At 40.9% G+C, this 18,559-nt stretch overlaps 1 protein-coding gene across 1 annotated transcript; it reads right to left on the bottom strand.

Annotated features, from left to right (window-relative positions):
* Nucleotides 1-6,251: 6,251 nt before the first annotated feature.
* Nucleotides 6,252-13,600, bottom strand: npy8br (neuropeptide Y receptor Y8b). Its single transcript, XM_061730420.1, has 2 exons — nucleotides 13,472-13,600; nucleotides 6,252-9,072 (listed from the first exon to the last, which is right to left on the bottom strand). Exon 2 carries the CDS (start codon nucleotides 8,943-8,945, stop codon nucleotides 7,842-7,844), a length of 1,104 nt encoding a protein of 367 aa, XP_061586404.1. The 5' UTR covers nucleotides 8,946-9,072; nucleotides 13,472-13,600; the 3' UTR covers nucleotides 6,252-7,841.
* Between the last annotated feature and the right edge of the window lie 4,959 nt (nucleotides 13,601-18,559).

Below are 18,559 nucleotides of genomic sequence, written 5' to 3'. Positions count from 1 at the left end.
AAAAAAAACAAAAATGTCATACATTCTGGAATCATTACAAATCAACTGAAATATTGCAAGCCTTTTATTATTTTAATATTGCCGATTATGGTTTACAGTTTAAGATTAAGATTCCCAGAATATTCAAATTTTTTGAGATAGGATATTTGAGTTTTCTTAAACTGTAAGCCATGATCAGCAATATTAAAATAATAAAAGGCTTGCAATATTTCAGTTCATTTGTAATGAATCCAGAATGTATGACATTTTTGCGTTACAGAAAATAAAGGACTTTATCACAATATTCTAATTTTCTGAGACAGTCCTGTACACAAATTATTCAGCATCAAAATATAAACTGTAAACAGGATGAAAAAAAGCTTCATTTTCTTCCAGTTGTTGAATCAAAACAACAGCTTGAGCCAATCTCTGGCCAAAAAAGTTCATGTTGTTCCTGTGATCTGCAGAGACTGCTTATATGAGAATCTCTAAATTAAAATGCAGCGAGCCAAGATGCTAATCTTTCTGGAACGGCTCCACTGACAGCGAGAGTCTGGCCCCGTGAAATCATTAAGTATTTGTCTCCAGCTGGGCTTCATTACAAATTGCCGTAATGTGCCCCCCAGTCTGGCTATGTCGCGTTACAATGCAAAAATGGCACAATTTGAGTTTTTATTCATTGGCAAGTGCCACTGCAGCCTTTCAACACCTCCGGCATCTTGGCTTCTTTATTCCAAGCAAAATGAGCAGCACTACTTCACTCTTGTGGGGCTTTAAAAGGAGAGACAGGTGATGGCGGTGAAATGAGAGGGAGCAGAGGGGACTGGCAGTTTGTAAAGGTCAGTGTGGGCCAAAGGAGCGGAAGCGCTCAGTCAATTATGTTGACAAGGACTTATAAGAGCGCTCTCAGAGACCCAATTGGCTTCAGTAAACAATGTGGCAAATAAGCAGGCTCTTTCTGTCTATAAGGAATACTTCACTGCATCCCATATGTTCCCTTCTAAGAAGTACACCAGCAAAAGTCTCACCGTCTCGCTTCCTCCCAGGAATGTCTTCTCTGAGACAGAAAAAATACTGTTCCCACTGATCTCTCACACATGTTCTTCCCACCCCGCGCTGTTTAACATCGGTTGCACAAAAAGAAAAAAGAAAAAAACGGATGTATTCACCATTACAAGCACATCTAAAAATTGTGCATGCCAGACATTCCCTTAAATAATGCACATGGAGGCAGCACATCGGGCTTGACCACGGAAATAGTTTGAAATATTCATATGAAGGAGCACGAGCCACAAAAAGCTAAAAAAAACACACAGAAAAAAACAAGGTCCTGGATCAACAGTGCTGAGTCATCCTTATCAATATAAACGAATAGTGTACCGAACATATAATTGCTGGTGTTTGCCAGAATTGGTAAAAAAAAGATGTATCTGTTTGGAAAAATATAAAAATTTTAGTCTTATGTAACAAAAAGGTGATTTGTGTGTGTGTGTGTGTGTGTGTGTGTGTGTGTGTGTGTGTGTGTGTGTGTGTGTGTGTGTGTGTGCAAAAATCTAAAAATGTTGCTTTGATGTAAAAAGCTGCGCTCAGTCATCACTGAGGCCTGTTTAGAGGCCTGCAATTCTCAATGACATATGTATAAAGATGTCTAATTTGCAATAAACCTGTAGAAAATCTGTCCATACAACCACTGGTTATTGTTTAATAGCATCTTCAACTATGCTGAAACAGCTTATTTGACATGAATATATGTTTCTGTTCTAATTGAAAGAAAGTAGAGGAGTCCTCACTACAAAAGTACAATCTCCGCCTAATGTAAATGTGTATTTACAGGGCCACATTTCAGTATTTCTTTAGGTTAATTACATTCTGACTCTTTGGTGATGTAGGGTAGACACCTGGTTCATATGTCAATAAATGTGATGAAGAAAGGGGTGAGCATTCTCAAGTTATAAGCTTTTTTTGTCACCTTTGCCCTATGCGGATTTACCTTTTTCAGAGATTGGGGTAGGTCTAAATAATAGCCAAAAATAATAATTTCTCCCAAAAATGAAAGTTCACAACCATCCATTTCATTAATGGCCCTAAATGACCCTAAAGATCACAAAAAACATGGTTGTGCTTGGTTCTAACTCGGGTAGGGGTATCTCAAAATTTGATGGCCTCTGCTACAGTACTACAAATGAAGTGGACTGATTGAGGTTTTATTCTTTATTATCCAAAAACAAATTTGTTCCAAATTCCTGTAGCCAGTCAGAAGTTTTTTGTTTTGTGCCGTCCCTAACAACGCAAGATTAATTACGCCCTGTCTGATCTCAGGCTTATGTTTTTATATGCATGGGCCCCCTGTGCCGTGGGCTCCAGGGTATGAAGAGTTTGAACACTCTTTAAAGCGATGCAAAAGGAGTTGTTTATGCTTATGTTCATGATCACTTTTAGGAATATTTGATCACTTTTAGAAATGGTTGTCTAACTTTTGCGGTTTCCCATCCCCAGAACCCCACCGGACCCCATCTAGGTGAGTTTCTTTGAACAACTCTTTCTTTGAACAGCGCTATTTCAAGATCAACTGTCAGTACGTTTACATGCACTAACAGAAAGTTGAATTTTTGCCTTAATCTAACTGAACTAAAAAGGCATGTATACACACAGGTTCATACTACCAAGGGTGAGAACAGGTATGATTCAGAGAACTTTTTTTTACAGAGCCATGGTTGGGTGGAACTCTATACCAGTTTATATTTCACATGCAGGTAGCAAAGATTGGTTTAAGTTTCAGTTAAAACAATATCTTTTAAAATTTTATGAATGATGATTTGTCATTTAGAAGGAACAAAGTGAAGGTTGAAATATAATTATAGGTAGTGTAAACCCTATCGTAATAAGGTGAAAAGTGGTCAAATAATTCTAGATAAGGTTATTCCAGGCAGGTATTGGTTATGAAGGTGTTTTATTTGATTTCATTTCTATGTATGTATGTCTGAGAATGATGGTGATTTGGTTATCCTCTGTATAAATTGTGATTAAGGGAGTTTTGTCTATTATTGTTTTGTTTTGTCATGTGTAATGTATGTCTGTTATGTATTAAGTGTTAATTTGTGTGTTGTGTGTTTATGTCGGACCCCAGGAAGAATAGCTAATGCTGTGGCTAATGCTAATGGGGATCCTAAATAAAACTAACAAAGAAACCTTAGCCTGACTGTAGTCAAACCCAAATGAAGCTCTTGAGATCGAGCTATTAGTACCAGATAATGCGTCCTAATTAAAGTTATTACAACATGTATATGCAACCCACGCTTAACCGAGCGACTGCCCCGGGACTTCCCCTCCCGGGAGTGACAGCACCACGAAAGCCAGAATATCAACACAGTAGGAGGAGAAAAAGATGAACAACAAAGTACTGACCGAACGAACGCACATCACTCAATAATCGATTGTTTTCTCACGCATGTATACTTGGATTTCTCTCAACCTCCTGTCTAATCCTGAGCTAGATTGTTGCCAATAGCTTGATTTAGATGTGCATGTAACCCTAGTACTGAGTGATGAAACTAACTCACAGACGGACAGTTTCATGGCAGAGGCAACAAAAAGAGTCACGAAAATGGCAGGAGAAAAAAATGATTGACCAAGCAGGAGATGGAAAAACGCTGGACGGAAGAATACACAGTTTCCCAGAGCAGGAAACCGTACACTGTAACTGCCCCCTAGCCAAAATAGACTAATTGGTCAATTTCTACTGCACTGAACAACATACGTACTACAGGACTGTCTCAGAAAATAAGAATATTGTGATAAAGTTCTTTATTTTCTGCAATGCAATTAAAAAAACAAAAATGTCATACATTCTGGATTCATTACAAATCAACTGAAATATTGCAAGCCTTTTATTATTTTAATATTGCTGATTATGGTTTACAGTTTAAGATTAAGATTCCCAGAATATTCAAATTTTTTGACATAGGATATTTGAGTTTTCTTAAACTGTAAGCCATGATCAGCAATATTAAAATGATAAAAGGCTTGCAATATTTCAGTTGATTTGTAATTAATCCAGAATGTATGACATTTTTGTAATTGCATTACAGAAAATCACAATATTCTAATTTTCTGAGACAGTCCTGTACAGTTTTACACGCAGACTGTCTATCTGAAATCCACATTTGTGGCCACATAAGCTCCACATTTTGTTGATGAGCATTGAAATGAGACTTAATTGTGTCATGGAGAGATTTTCACAAACTCTAAAGATATATAGGGTTAGTAATAACATTCAATAAAAATAGTAATGTCGTTCAAATGGAGGCAAGGGTTTACAGATAAAAGCACAAGCAGGAAAACCCTCAACTTGCAGCCGTCAGGACTGCAGTTGAAAACATCCGGTATCAACACCGCTCAAGCACTCCAGACTCAGATTAGATTCATTTACTTTTAATCACGGAAATTTGTAAAAGGTACAACTTCAGTTACTGTTCAACAGAACTTTATATCTAGCGCTACACGGTAAGTAGAAGATCTAAAGTTATTGCAGTAGGTAACTTTGAATCTACTTAGCTACCTAGCACTACTAAGTTATGTCGATATGATACTGCTAGCTAGGTAGCGCCATCATCAGAGGTAAATGTACGACGCTAGTAGTAAAGTGGAAGAGATTTAGCTCGGATTTGTTTAGCTTTAGGAAATGGAATAAAATGAATACGTAGAATCAGTTTGACGTGTACCCCAGGCACATTGTTTAAAAACTTTGGGGCATAAACTCTATAACATTAATTAGATAAACATCTATGGATCTTTTTCTACATTTGAGGGGGTGTGTCTTACCAATAGGTCAACTGCACTTCCCCCAAAGCAGACCATTGACAATATAACATATTGTACTACTTACTGTTGGCTGTTTTTAAGCCAGATAAAAAGATAGATTGATGCAACGTCAGTAACATTTACCTGCTCCAACTCACATGATATCCTCGTTTGTTATTTTGTTATGTCTTAACCATCGACTGTTAACAATGGATGAAGCATTCGGTCACGGGACCCACAGGTTTCTGGGTTTGAAGCCCGTTTTTCCCTGAGCGGGTTGCACCCCCCTCAGAGTTGTCACAGATATGATTTCAAACAATTGAGACCAAAACTGTTTTTTTAACCATGCTATAAATATGTTTATTTTCCTCTAAAGTTGGACATTTTAACATGGTAGTCGATAGCAGTTGACTCACTTTTGCAGCCTGCCTTTATTGGTCAGTGGAGGAACTGCAACGATTCCTAGTTCCTCATGTCAGTGCAGAAGTAAGATGGTTGGTGCTGGTCGGAACTACATAGAGGAGGCTCAGAACTGCAGAAACCTGCAGAAAAGCAGCTACGCTGCCATCAAGTGTTTGGTGGTGCTAAAAACAACAACGGATGAATATAAAAGCCAATGATGTACAGGACTGTCTCAGAAAATTAGAATATTGTGATAAAGTCCTTTATTTTCTGTAATGCAAAAATGTCTTACATTCTGGATTCATTACAAATCAACTGAAATATTGCAAGCCTTTTATTATTTTAATATTGCTGATCATGGCTTACAGCTTAAGAAAACTCAAATATCCTATCTCAAAAAATTTGAATATTCTGGGAAACTTAATCTTAAACTGTAAACCATAATCAGCAATATTAAAATAATAAAAGGCTTGCATTATTTCAGTTGATTTGTAATGAATCCAGAATGTATGACATTTGTTTTTTTTAAATTGCATTACAGAAAATAAAGAACTTTATCACAATATTCTAATTTTCTGAGACAGTCCTATAGGTCCCCTTCATACAAAGTTGTTATATAGAACCATAAATCACACAAAAGTGACTCCACACATAGAGGCTGACTCTCAGAGCAAAGACTGCAAAAGTTTTTCTGTGCAGCTTTAATGCATACTCTAAATGACGACTACTGCATTATTATTTAGAATTTTAGGTTGTTAAAGTGAGTTTGATGTTTGAGGAGTGCAATTTTTTTAAATGATCTATTTCCACATGAAAAATCCTTTAAAAAAAAAAAGTCTAAAAATTGAAATGGAGGTTGACGAGCTACAGCTTTGACAGAACAATATTATCTTCATTCCTGAGCGTGAACTAAGCCTCTGGCTGATCTGCTCAGGTGTCAGAATAATAAATAGAAAAACAGATATCAGACCGACAAAAGGTAGAAGATGAAGATTCAGATATTACCAAGACATATCTGAAAAAAATAGATGAAATAATATCATGAAATTTTAAATTTGATTGGACCTATTGAGGCTTTTTTCTAACTTTTTTCTTCCAAGGAAAATCACGGAGGGAAAAGGAGAAGGCTCCTGCAGCTTCTCTGACCACGAGAAACCAGACTGAGGATCAAACTCTGGCTCGTGAAACCCAAATATTACAACACAGGCAAAATAATTAAAGATAAAGGTTGCGATTTAATGCAGTCAATACCACAGAGTGAGTAACATCAGGCTACCGAGAGAGATACTAGCGTTGCTACAAAGTGCTTTTTATTGCAGATCACAACATAAACTATAACTGTCACGTGATAAATACCAAAGAAGAGACCTGCTCTGACAAAGTCCTTTGCTGTCACTTATTTTGTTTTATTGCAGCTGATAGATGAGATTTCTGTGGCACATTTTTATGAGGTATGCAGCCTGGTGGTTCGGTGGTTAACAATGCCGCCTCGCAGGACGGAGACTCCCGCTTTAAGTCTCGTCTGTTCGGGTGTTTCTCTGGTTACTCCGGCTTCCTCCTACAGTCCAAAACATGCATGTTTTCTCCACTGGTGGATCTAAATTCACCATAAAAGGTGAGCGTGAGTGTGTGTGGTTGCTCGTCTCTGTGCCCGTGTGATGGGCTGTCCAGAGCGCGGCCCGTCTCTTGTCTGATGACGGATCGATTAGGCTACAGTGCCCTCCCCCCCACGACCCTGAAAAGGATGAGGAGAGTATAGAAAATGGATGTTTTTTCTTTTTTATGAGTCACCATCCCACGCACAAACACACACAAATATATATACACATATACTAGAGTTCAGACCTTGGCTTACAGCGTGACCCGTGTACCAAAGGTTCTCTGTTAAAGATTGTTACGATGACGGCGGTGATTTAAGGTCACAAGAAAAACAATAAGATAATGCTAGTAAAAATCGACTGCAGGAAACGCCTCGAGCCACATCTAATGTACTACGACCCTCCTCCTCCAGCTGCAAATGAAGCTGCTAATTATTAACACAACACAACTTACATTCCCCCAATATTTTCATCAAATCCAGTAACAGAAAACAGCTCAACTGAAAACGGCGTTTGCAGTGGCCTTTGTTCCCTCCAACACTCCCAGGAGGTTCATCACATTTACAGCCGCTGGATGTGTCTAAAGCCTCTGATAACAGCTGATATTCATGTAAACATGATTTATGAATATATTTCTGAACTTTAGATTAAAAAAAAAACTAAACTAATAATTACACGCAGAACAGAGGAGACGCGGTCTGCGTATTTGGCCGGACACGGCGAGAGAAGGACTGTACAGACCAAAACTGCAAACAGGCTTGTGGAAAAGTCCTCGGTTGTTCTACGATGCTTAAAGTCCAACCTTTGCACCGTCATTTCGTTAATTACTTCCTCTTTCAAGTGATCATTACTGAATCAGGAACACTGTGCCAAACTGGCCAGGTGCCCTAAAGTTTCCTTTCCCTGCACAGGTTTGGAGAGGATTTTAACTTTGCAGGCCTTTTTTTTTTTGTATTCCCAAAAATAAAAAACAAAACAAAACAAAAACAACGCCACATGATGACACAACGTTGGATGACGAAGTCCCGGCAGTTTCTAAGTCTCTTGATGAAAGCGCGGCCTCTACCCGTTGACATTCAGCGTCCCATTGCTCAGCATGGAGCCCTTGGTGACCTCCGTGCTGACGGTGGAGAGCGGGACGCTCTCGTACCGCTCTGTCACGGACCAGCAGCGACAGCGCAGCAGCGTGGACCTCAGCTGCTTCTGGAAATTGCTGTTGAGGAAGCCGTAGATGATGGGATTGACGCACGTGGACAGCATGGCCGTGAGGTGGCAAAAGGAAAAGATGACGTCGTGGCCGCAGGACGGGATGGCCTCGTGATTCCAGTCGAACACGGTGTTGAAGATGTTGAGAGGGAGCCAGGAGACGGCGAACGCCACCACGATGGAGATCAGCATGGCGTTGATCCTGGACGAGCCCTTGTTCTTCTTCTGACTGGCGCTCCTGCCGCGCTCCACCACGTCTTTCCTCCGCCTGAGTCGCAGGAAGATGTGCAGGTAGCAGACCATGATGACGGCCAGGGGGAGGAAGTACTGGAAGAGGACCAGGGAGGTGGTGTACGCCCGGCGCTCCTCCACGGACGGCCACAGCTCCATACAGACGAGCTGGTCGCTGACCGGGAAGGGAATGGTGAGGTTCTGGAAAGGCAGAGTGAGGACGCTGTAGGAAAGGAAAGGCACCGAGATGAGGCAGGCCACGATCCAGGTGACGGCCACCGCCACGTAGGACTGGTTCACCAAAGGCTTCCATCCCGTTGGGTGGACGATGAGCTGGTAGCGCTCCATGGCGATGAGGACGAGGGAGAAGATGGAGACGGTGACCGATATGCACTGGATGAAGGGTGTGAGCTTACACAGGGTGTCTCCCAGGATCCAGCGGTCCATCAGTGTGTAGATAATGGTGACGGGCAGGCATATGATGCACATTAAAATGTCCGAGCAAGACAGGTTGGCGATTAAGATGTTGGTAACGTTGTGCATGTCTTTGTGGCGCGTGATGACGAACACCAGGCAGGAGTTCCCGATGAGGCCCACGGCCATCACCGTGCTGTACGCCATGATGAGGAAAGTGGTGCCGCTCACCGAGAGGGCGCAGTCCTCCGAGGAATCCCACGGTATCTCCTTCCACAAGGCCTGGTTGTGGTTGGTGTTGTGTTGCAGCTCCATAATCAGCTTTTCTGGGCTCACCTCAAAGCCAGAAGACTTTACTTTCTCCCACCAGTGGGAAAGACCAGGATCTGCATCTTTCACTGTTCTCCTTGACCCTCACTCAACCGCAGTCTTCATTCTTTCCCTGGAAAAGTAATAAGAAGTGTCAAACAAATAATTGGCTCGGACGGGTGTGGGTTTTTAAAGCAAATGTTTAGCTCAGTGGGTACCACCGTTAATCACTTTTACAATTCTGTCTAAAGCCTGAATTATGGTTCTGCGTCAAACCAACGCAGAGCACACGCCGTCGCCGTGACGCCGTCGTGAACCCTTCGGACTTCTCCGTCACTCCATTTCGTCGCGGTGCAGTACCCCCCGTCACCGCTAATTCGCAATCTTTTCCTGAAGGGTTTATCCGACTTTTTCCGGTCACAGTCAATCAAAGAGATACGGACAAGTATTGTGCAAAAAACAAAAACAAAACAAAAAAATCAAACATACACGAAGAAAAGAGCGCTGAAAGTTCACGACTGCTTCAAACCGGAAATGCGTTGCTACCAAGCAAACCAATCACAGCCCTCTCCGTCTGCATTTGGTCTGCGTCGCCTTGATGCGTAGTTACAATTTTCGGGAAGTGCACGTCAGTGGAGGCGTCAGTGACGGCGTGTAGTCTGCGTCGACACTAGGGATGGGCGGTATGGACTAAAACATGTATCACGATAATTTCCGGCATTTATCCCGATAACGATAAAAATTACGATAAAAAAATACCAATTCAACTCCACCTTTTCAACTATAAATCTATCTCGCTCTCAGATCCGCCATGTTTGTTACACAAAAACATAATCAACGGGAATCTTTCTTTCTTTCTTTCTTTCTTTCTTTTTTCCTTCCTGCTCTCTCCTTCCTTCTTTTCTCCCTTCCTTCCTCCTTTCCTTGTTTTCTCCCCTTTCCTTCCTTCCTTCCTTCCTTCCTTCCTTCCTTCCTTCCTTCCTTCCTTCCTTCCTTCCTTCCTTCCTTCCTTCCTTCCTTCCTTCCTTCCTTCCTTCCTTCCTTCCTTCCTTCCTTCCTTCCTTCCTTCCTTCCTTCCTTCCCGTACGTTGTGCGTGGATTTAACACAGAACCATAAATCACCTTTACACAAAAACTTCATCAAGGGGAATTTATTGTTTTTACTGCGAGATGACAAATTCTTATCATGAGGAATTTTTTTGACGGTATATCGTGAACGGTAAAATATCACCCATTCCTAGTCGACACAAACCACACGCCGTAGGCACTGCGTCGTTTTGACGCAGAACCATAACTCAAGATTAAGATTTACTGATTTCATCTCTTGTTCGTTTTGTCTTCCATTGTTTACGTTCTCTCTGTGGTTTAGTTTCATCACTGTGCACGCGTGAAGTAGTCCTGCAGAGCAGGTACCCACATGTTGCAGGAGAAAACCTCCCTTCAAAATATCCCTTCAAATGAAATTGAAAACTGATATTTTAAAATGATACATTATATTATAATGCTGGGCAGCACGGTGGCATGGTGGTTAGCACTGTTGCCTCACAGCAAGAAGGTTCCCGGTTCGACTCCCAGGCCCAGCAGGGTCTTTCTGTGTGGAGTTTGCATGTTCTCCCTGTGCTTGCGTGAGTTTCCTCCGAGTACTCCGGTTTCCTCCCATAGTCCAAAAAACATGCATGCTAGGTTAATTGATCATTCTAAATTGCCCGTAGGTGTGAGTGTGTCTGGTTGTTTGTGGGGACTGCGGGTGGAAACTAGCAATTCTGCTAAAACCTGGTGTATTTACACTGCTTAATGTAGTGATCATGAATATGCATTGTCCCGTCTAAATAAACTTTGAAACTGTTATGTGGATTTTGGTTGAACTTGGTTTGGTTCAGCACTCAGATTGAAATCTGGCTCTGTTGAAAACTGCAGCATGAAACGGAATGTGACCTCAACTAAGATCTTTCCTTTTTTAAACGAGCATTTTGTTTTTACAGAAGTACATTCCAAACTTGCTGCTCATTAGGATGCAAATGAACAGGTGTGTCTTTTTTTCTGCGATTCTGCAATGAGTTTTTTTTCTCATTTCATCTTCATAAGCTGTGGAAGCGAACACAGAAACAAACACTTCTGATGGGAACATAAAAATCAGCGTTGGTATGAAGACGTGAGCCCTGTGGGCAGAACGCACATTTCCCATCTCCCCCGGTGCAGGCTGTATGAATAACTAACACACTGATGTGGTCTCATTAGGAACGCAGCAAAGATCAAGATTTTGTGGACCTGCCGTAATAGCCTGCTGATCTAAATTCCCCCCACAATAACGACATTAACGACTGCGTCTGCAGAGACAATCATCTCCCTCTCTCCGCTTTCTTCCCCTTCCGACGGTGGGGAATCTGCTCTGTTTCTGTCCGTAAAGGAGACCTTTGGTTGTCACGGAGCCCTCGCGGCAGCTGCTTAGCCCCAACAAAGCCTGTGCAGCCCTCACAGCCTCCAACAGTACAAGTTAATGTACCGGAAAACATTACAGAAAATACAATTTCGTTCCACCAGGACCTATCTGAATAGCGTGCGCTGATGCGTCCATTTATGAGCATATTTCCAAGTGTGCACGCGCCACACTGGAAATTGTACTGATTACCTGATGCATTTTGCCCACGGTTCAACTCCCCAGAAATTAGTTTTGCGACGCAGCTTTTGTAAACAGAATTACATCTGCAGGATTTAAGGGAATTATCATTTTTAATGGAGGACTCTTTAACAATGATAACAATGATAAATGGTGACAGGTAGGACATTAATTGCTTGTGGCCGTCTCTGTTCGGAGCTGTAAGGTCTTATCAGGTTGTGTGGTGATTACTATTCCTAGCTAGAGAGAAATACTTATAGAAAGAACTTTAATTCTGTTGGGGGCGACAACTTCACCCTGCCTGGATTTCTGGTTATGTTACTCGTAGGAATGGGCGATATTTTACCGTTCACGATATACCGTCAAAAAAATTCCTCATGATAAGAATTTGTCATTTCGCGGTAAAAACGATAAATTCCCCTTGATGAAGTTTTTGTGTAAAGCTGATTTATGGTTCTGCGTTAAATCCACGCACAACGTACGGGAAGGAAGGAAGGAAGGAAGGAAGGAAGGAAGGAAGGAAAGGGGAGAAGGAAGGGAGAAAACAAGGAAGGAAGGAAGGAAAGGGGAGAAGGAAGGAAGGAAAGGAGAAAACAAGGAAGGAAGGGAGAAAACAAGGAAGGAAGGAAGGAAGGAAGGAAAGGAGGAAGGAAGGGAGAAAACAAGGAAGGAAGGAAGGAAGGAAGGAAAGGAGGAAGGAAGGGAGAAAACAAGGAAGGAAGGAAGGAAGGAAAGGAGGAAGGAAGGGAGAAAACAAGGAAGGAAGGAAGGAAAGGAGGAAGGAAGGGAGAAAACAAGGAAGGAAGGAAGGAAAGGAGGAAGGAAGGGAGAAAACAAGGAAGGAAGGAAAGAAGGAAGGAAAGGGGAGAAGGAAGGGAGAAAACAAGGAAAGGAGGAAGGAAGGGAGAAAAGAGGAAGGGAAGAAGGAAGGAGAGAGCAGGAGGAAAGAAGGAAGGAAATGAGCCTGAAAGAAAGAAAGAAAGAAAGAAAGAAAGAAAGAAATAATTTTTTTTTTTTTTTTTTTTTTTAAAATCGTAATTTTTATCGTTATCGGGATAAATGCCGGAAATTATCGTGATACATTTTTTTAGTCCATACCGCCCATCCCTAGTTACTCGTACATAAGCTGCAGTCTTGATGCTTTTGATCATTTACTGCACAACTTGGACCCCTAACTAACACAGTGATGCATTGCTATGTATTGTGTCTGCTGACAGAGGAAACAATGTAGCAAGGACATTTACTGACTATGGCCACGGGCTGCCATGGCATTCCATCCTTAATGTGCAGATGATACTGATTGCTCTCAGTCCACTAAAAGCCTCAGGACAGGTCTCACACAGGAAAAAAAAGGGAAAATGCACGACTGATTCGATTTTTTATTTTATTTTATCTTATCTTGCTTTGTTCTGTCACTTAAACAAACCATTTAAGAGTAATAAAACGAGCACATGAAATAATGGTAAGAGCTGGAGCACACAGGGCGAGAGGGGAGCGTGTGTGCGCGTCCTACCCAGCTGTCCTGGATCAAAGTCCGGCTGGCAAATGTGTTTGCTGGCGCTGAGGGGAAACCTTTTTACCTCGGGGCAGGTATGAGGAGGAAAGAAGGGGGGGCAACATCATTCCCACCTCAAAACCTGATGAATGCCAACTATAAAGAGCTGTTTCTAACACTTTCTCCACGGGATGTGCGCTTTAGGTTCCCATGCAGCTTATTATGTTACTGAAGTCCCTTTGCGCGTCACAGAGAAACATATCAGACTGAAACATTACTCACTAGTGCTTTTGCTGGGGCACAATGCGAGGAAAATCTACCTGCCACAGCTGGGAATGATTGAAATCACTTCAACACAGCCTGCTCTGCTCCCTATGACACACCTAGAGGGGGAAAAAACAACATGGAAATGTTAATTACCCGTCCAAGTCCAAGTAAGCCGTCCTTTCCTCCGGAAATATCCTTTCTTCGGGGACTTGAGGCGCTGTTGTGTGTCAGGTGAGACTGAGACACGGCAGAGTTTTGGGTCGACGGGAGGAGGAGAGGAGGAGAGGAGGAGAAGAGGAAGAGAGGAGGAGGAGGAGGAGGAGAGGAGGCGTCCTGCCGCCTTCACCAGAGGAGCAAACACCTCCTGGAGCGACTTTCTGCCTCAGACGCGGCTGGGATGTGATTGGGAACATCTTACATAATAAGTTCAGTGCAGGCGCGCACAGAGCACACTTATTAGGAAAGGCAAAGGCAAATTTATTTATAAAGCACATTTCACATGATGAGCATGGACTCAATGTGCTCAAATACATAAATAAACCAACAATCAAACAAAATTACAGGTTTACAAAACCAGAAACAGACAAAAGTATGTCAAGAGAAAAACAACAATTACAACAATAATTCCATTTTAACAAAAGTGTATTTGTTTATTTAAAAAGGATCCCCATTAGTCTTCACCATGGGAAGCCTATTCTTCCTGGGGTCTACACATACACATACAAAAGATTAATAATACAATAATGCAACTCAAAAAAGGGTGAAAAACATTCACTAGAATTCCTGAAATAATAAATTGAAACAAAAATAAAAGATTAAGTAACCAAACATCCACATCTTAAGTAACAATATTTGCTACTATCACAAGATCTGTATCCACTTTTGAGCAAAAATATTTTGCAACGACTTTATAATTTATAATATAGTAGTATAAAAGTGCCATCACTCAGCCAACCATGTAGAGTTTAGTCAAACGCCTTTGCAAAAAGGTAAGTTTTTAGTCTGCTTTTGAAAGAGGGCTCTGTTGGAGCAGACCTTAGTTCCTGCAGGAATTCCAGAGAGTGTAGTAGTGACTGAAAGCACCATGAGCAGATCTAGTGTGAATTGGTGTCTGAATTGGTGTCTGTAATTTCACAGTACAAATGGCTAAAAAAGGTATGAAAAGGAGATGTGTCTCCATTACTGGGGTTAAATTCTGGAATGATGCCAACATAAATTTAAAAACATGTCATTCTTTTGTTGTATTTAAGAAAATGGTTTGTAAAGCTATTTTTGAAGCTTAAGTGCAATTGACCATCTGTTAATGTTTCTTTGCTTTTCTGTTGTTTCTCTGCCTTTTGTTGTTTCTTTGCTTTTCTATTCTCTTTTTGGTTTTCTGGAGGTTGGTAGCCAAAAATAGAAAGTTGGTAGGATAGGCTTTTATAAGCAGGTTGCTTCTAACTATGCCTTTTCAGTTATTGTTCAACACATTTTTTTGGTTTTGTATGAAAAGTTAACGCTGTGTACAATGTTTTTTTGGTGTTGTTTTGTGTTGTCATGACTGAATAAACTTCATTCATTCATTCATTCATTCATTTCACATGATGAGCATGGACTCAATGTGCTCAAATACATAAATAAACCAACAAACAAAATTACAGGTTTACAATACCAGAAACAGACAAGAGTATGTCAAGGGAAAAACAACAATAATTCCATTTTAATAAAAGTGCGATCACTTAGCCAACCATGTAGAGTTTAGTCAAATGCCTGTGCAAAAAGGTACGTTTTTAATCTGGTTTTGAAAGAGGGCACTGTTGGAGCAGACCTTAGTTCCTGCAGGAATTCCTGAGTTTAGTGACTGAAAGCACCATGAGCAGATCTAGTGTGAATTCTAGGTATGATGAGAAGACTACAGGACTGTCTCAGAAAATTAGAATATTGTGATAAAGTCCTTTATTTTCTATAATGCAAAAATGTCATACATTCTGGATTCATTACTGAAATATTGCAAGCCTTTTATTATTTTAATATTGCTGATCATGGCTTACAGCTTGAGAAAACTCAAATATCCTATCTCAAAAAATTAGAATATTCTGGGAATCTTAATCTTAAACTGTAAGCCATGATCAGCAATATTAAAATAATAAAAGGCTTGCAATATTTCAGTTGATTTGTAATGAATCCAGAATGTATGACATTTTGTTTTTTTTTAATTGCATTACAGAAAATAAAGACGTTTATCACAATATTCAAATTTTCTGAGACGGTCCTGTATTATTTGATGATCTAACTGCCTTAGATGGTGTCCAAAGTCGGTCCTCGAGGGCCGGTGTCCTGCATGTTTCAGATGTGTCCCTTTTTTATCAAAGCGTGATACAAGGAGCTTGGTCATCAACAGAACTATCCAGACTTTGATGACAAGGTGGTGACGACCGTTAATTAGAATCAGGTGTGTTGATGCAGGGAAACAACTAAAACATGCAGGGAAACAACTAAAACATGCAGGGAAACAACTAAAACATGCAGGACTGCAGCCCTCGAGGACCGACTTTGGACACCCCTGTGTGAGCATGTCGGCCATATAGGAGGGAGCTAAGCCATTCATAGATTTAAAGACAATAAGAAGTACTTTAAAATCTACTCTTTGTTTAACAGGGAGCCAGAGAAGAGAGGATAAAACAGGAGTGACGTGTTCATACCTCCTGGTTTTTGTTAGAATTCTGGCTGCAGCATTTTGAATAGTCTGGAGTTTATGTAACACTTGCTTTGTTAGTCCTGCAAAAAGTGCATTGCAATAATCTAATCTACTGGAGATAAAAGCATGAACCAACTTTTCAGAGTCTGATTGTGACAGAAAGCATCTTACTTTAGATATATTTCTGAGATGATAGAAGGCAGTCCTGGAGACATTAGCTATGTGTTTCTGGAAGTTAAGATCAGCATCTAACATAACAGCCAAGTTTTTGACAAGTTCACAAGGTTTTACTGACAGAGGAGTTAAAGCAGCACAATGTAACTTTTCCAGCTTAATATCATATTTCCAGAGTCATTGTGATGGAACATCAACTTCCAACCGGTTTAATGAACCTCTGTCATGGTCTGAGGGGTCTGTATCGCCTTCACTGGCACTAGTAACTTTGAGGAGCATGGTAGGAACCCTTCCACACTAAAAAACTACACATTTTTACGGCTTTGACTGCTTTACGGCATACGTCACTTCCCCCTCCTTCCTGATTCGTAGTCGAGACGAAAGCTGGGCGGGGCTTGGAGCGCAGAGCTCAGCAGAAGCTGGTATCATGGCCGAAGCAGCGAAAAAAACGAAGAAAATAAAAGTTTTATCGGAGGAGGCGAAAAAAGAAAGCGGGAGAGTAACAAGCTAAATGCCCGGACAAAAACCCAGATCTTGGGTTTTGGTTATTCTAAAATTACTGACAATATCAACAACAGACAGAGAATAATAATAGTGATCATAAAATTGTGTAATTCGCAATGAGGAAGCTTTATAAAATAATAATACAATTGAATGGAATTACAGCACTAGAGGAAAGAATGCAATGCAAAGAAAATGTATAGAACATTTCTACTATTTTTCCTGAGAACTGTAAAATCTTGCAGGGCTGATCTGCAAAATATAAGGAATGGGCATTCAGTTATTCACAGGTTATAAAGTATTTTTTATTTTGTTAGTAAGTATGTTGGACTACTAATTTATAACGAAGTCCCTCTAAAAAACATGACAAGAAAAAGGTGCAGTAGAACAAAACCAGAGCGTTTGTAATTTGGGGCGCATTATCTGGCTGAAACAGGACGGGGGCGGGGGTGACTTCACTAATAAAACCAAGTTGAACTTAGTGATTTTCAACATCGTCATATTATATTGTTTAGCCAAAAATAGATACATTACCTCTTTGCTGTCCATCCTGCAAACGACCGCTGAAAACAGAAAAGTAGTTTTGAAAGTCCGTCCGTCTTCTCTCATCAAAACAAATGCAGCAACGGGGACAGGAGTTTTCCGGCAGTACGCGCTGGTGCTCATGGGAAACGTAGTGTTCTTTCTGGTAAAGCACTACCGCTTTTGTCCAAAGGAGCCGCCAAACTCAACAAAAGCTGAAAGTTACATAGTGCTGCTTTAATAAAGGGAGAATATGTTGCCTCAGAGCACTTGGACCAACTAACTTAACTTATTAGATCCGTGTAAAGCCGAGCACGGCCCGGTTCTGCCCAGTTCGGCCACCTGAAGCACGCACATGTATTAGTAAGGGAGAACATTACACGACGAGACTTCACGCATGGAGGCCAACGTCCTTTTATCCCACTAGGGGAAGTTGCAGGGATGATTGGACTACAGGGATTAAACATTGCTCAGGGTTTGTCCATGTAAACATTATTATACGCCTGAGAAATATATTCTTCTCTCGGTCTCACATCATATGATGGGATTTACTGTGCTCGACTGTAATTAGGGATGATGCCGAACAGAGAAATGCACACAAAGGTTTCATTCACTGTCAGTCCAGAAATACATTCAGGGCCTCCCATCCCAGTCCCTTCATCATTTTTCACACCTTCTTCAAAATTGTGATGGAAGATGCTGAAGAAAAAAACAATTCCAAGAAAGTTAGGACGTTTTAACAGTGTGAAATGATTTTCAAAAGTATTATACAGTATATAAACTCATATTCTCCCTCAGCACCACCCCCCCCAAAAAAAAAACCACAATAAACAATCAAACAAAAAGCAGGCTTTTAGACTTAAGGTTTATAAGAAGCTGAATCATCCCTCCCCCTCTTTGTTTGGTGGACACGGCATCCATGGATTCCAAAAATGATTTCCATTTGTCTGACCGCAGGACAGTTTTCTACTTTGTCCCTATCCATTTTAAATTATCTTTGGCGAGGACAGAAGCTTCACATGATCACAATCTGAAAAAAGCTGATCCCATACAGTGCCTTTCATTACAGGACCGTGCCTGGTTTCTGCCTGCAGGCAGAAGGATCGCAGGCAGCCCTCTCGTGTACACTGATTTCTCCAGATTCTCATCATCATTTGATGATATTGTGTTCTGCAGATAATGAGATATTCAAACTTCTCCAAACTCTACTCTGAGGGAAATTATTCTGAGATTGCTTAGTAATTTAGAGATGCAGGTTTCCTCTGACTGATTAACTTCTGCTCATCTTTACTTCTGACGTTCCTCCTTTCTAAGATACTCTTTTTATACTTTTATACTTTTTTTATACTTTTCATGCCACTGTTGAT

The sequence above is a fragment of the Cololabis saira genome, chromosome 9 (assembly GCF_033807715.1).
Source record: "Cololabis saira isolate AMF1-May2022 chromosome 9, fColSai1.1, whole genome shotgun sequence".
Lineage (NCBI taxonomy): Eukaryota > Metazoa > Chordata > Actinopteri > Beloniformes > Belonidae > Cololabis > Cololabis saira.
The sequence above is the reverse complement of the archived record's forward strand: the minus strand, read 5'-3'. Positions and strand labels throughout refer to the sequence as shown.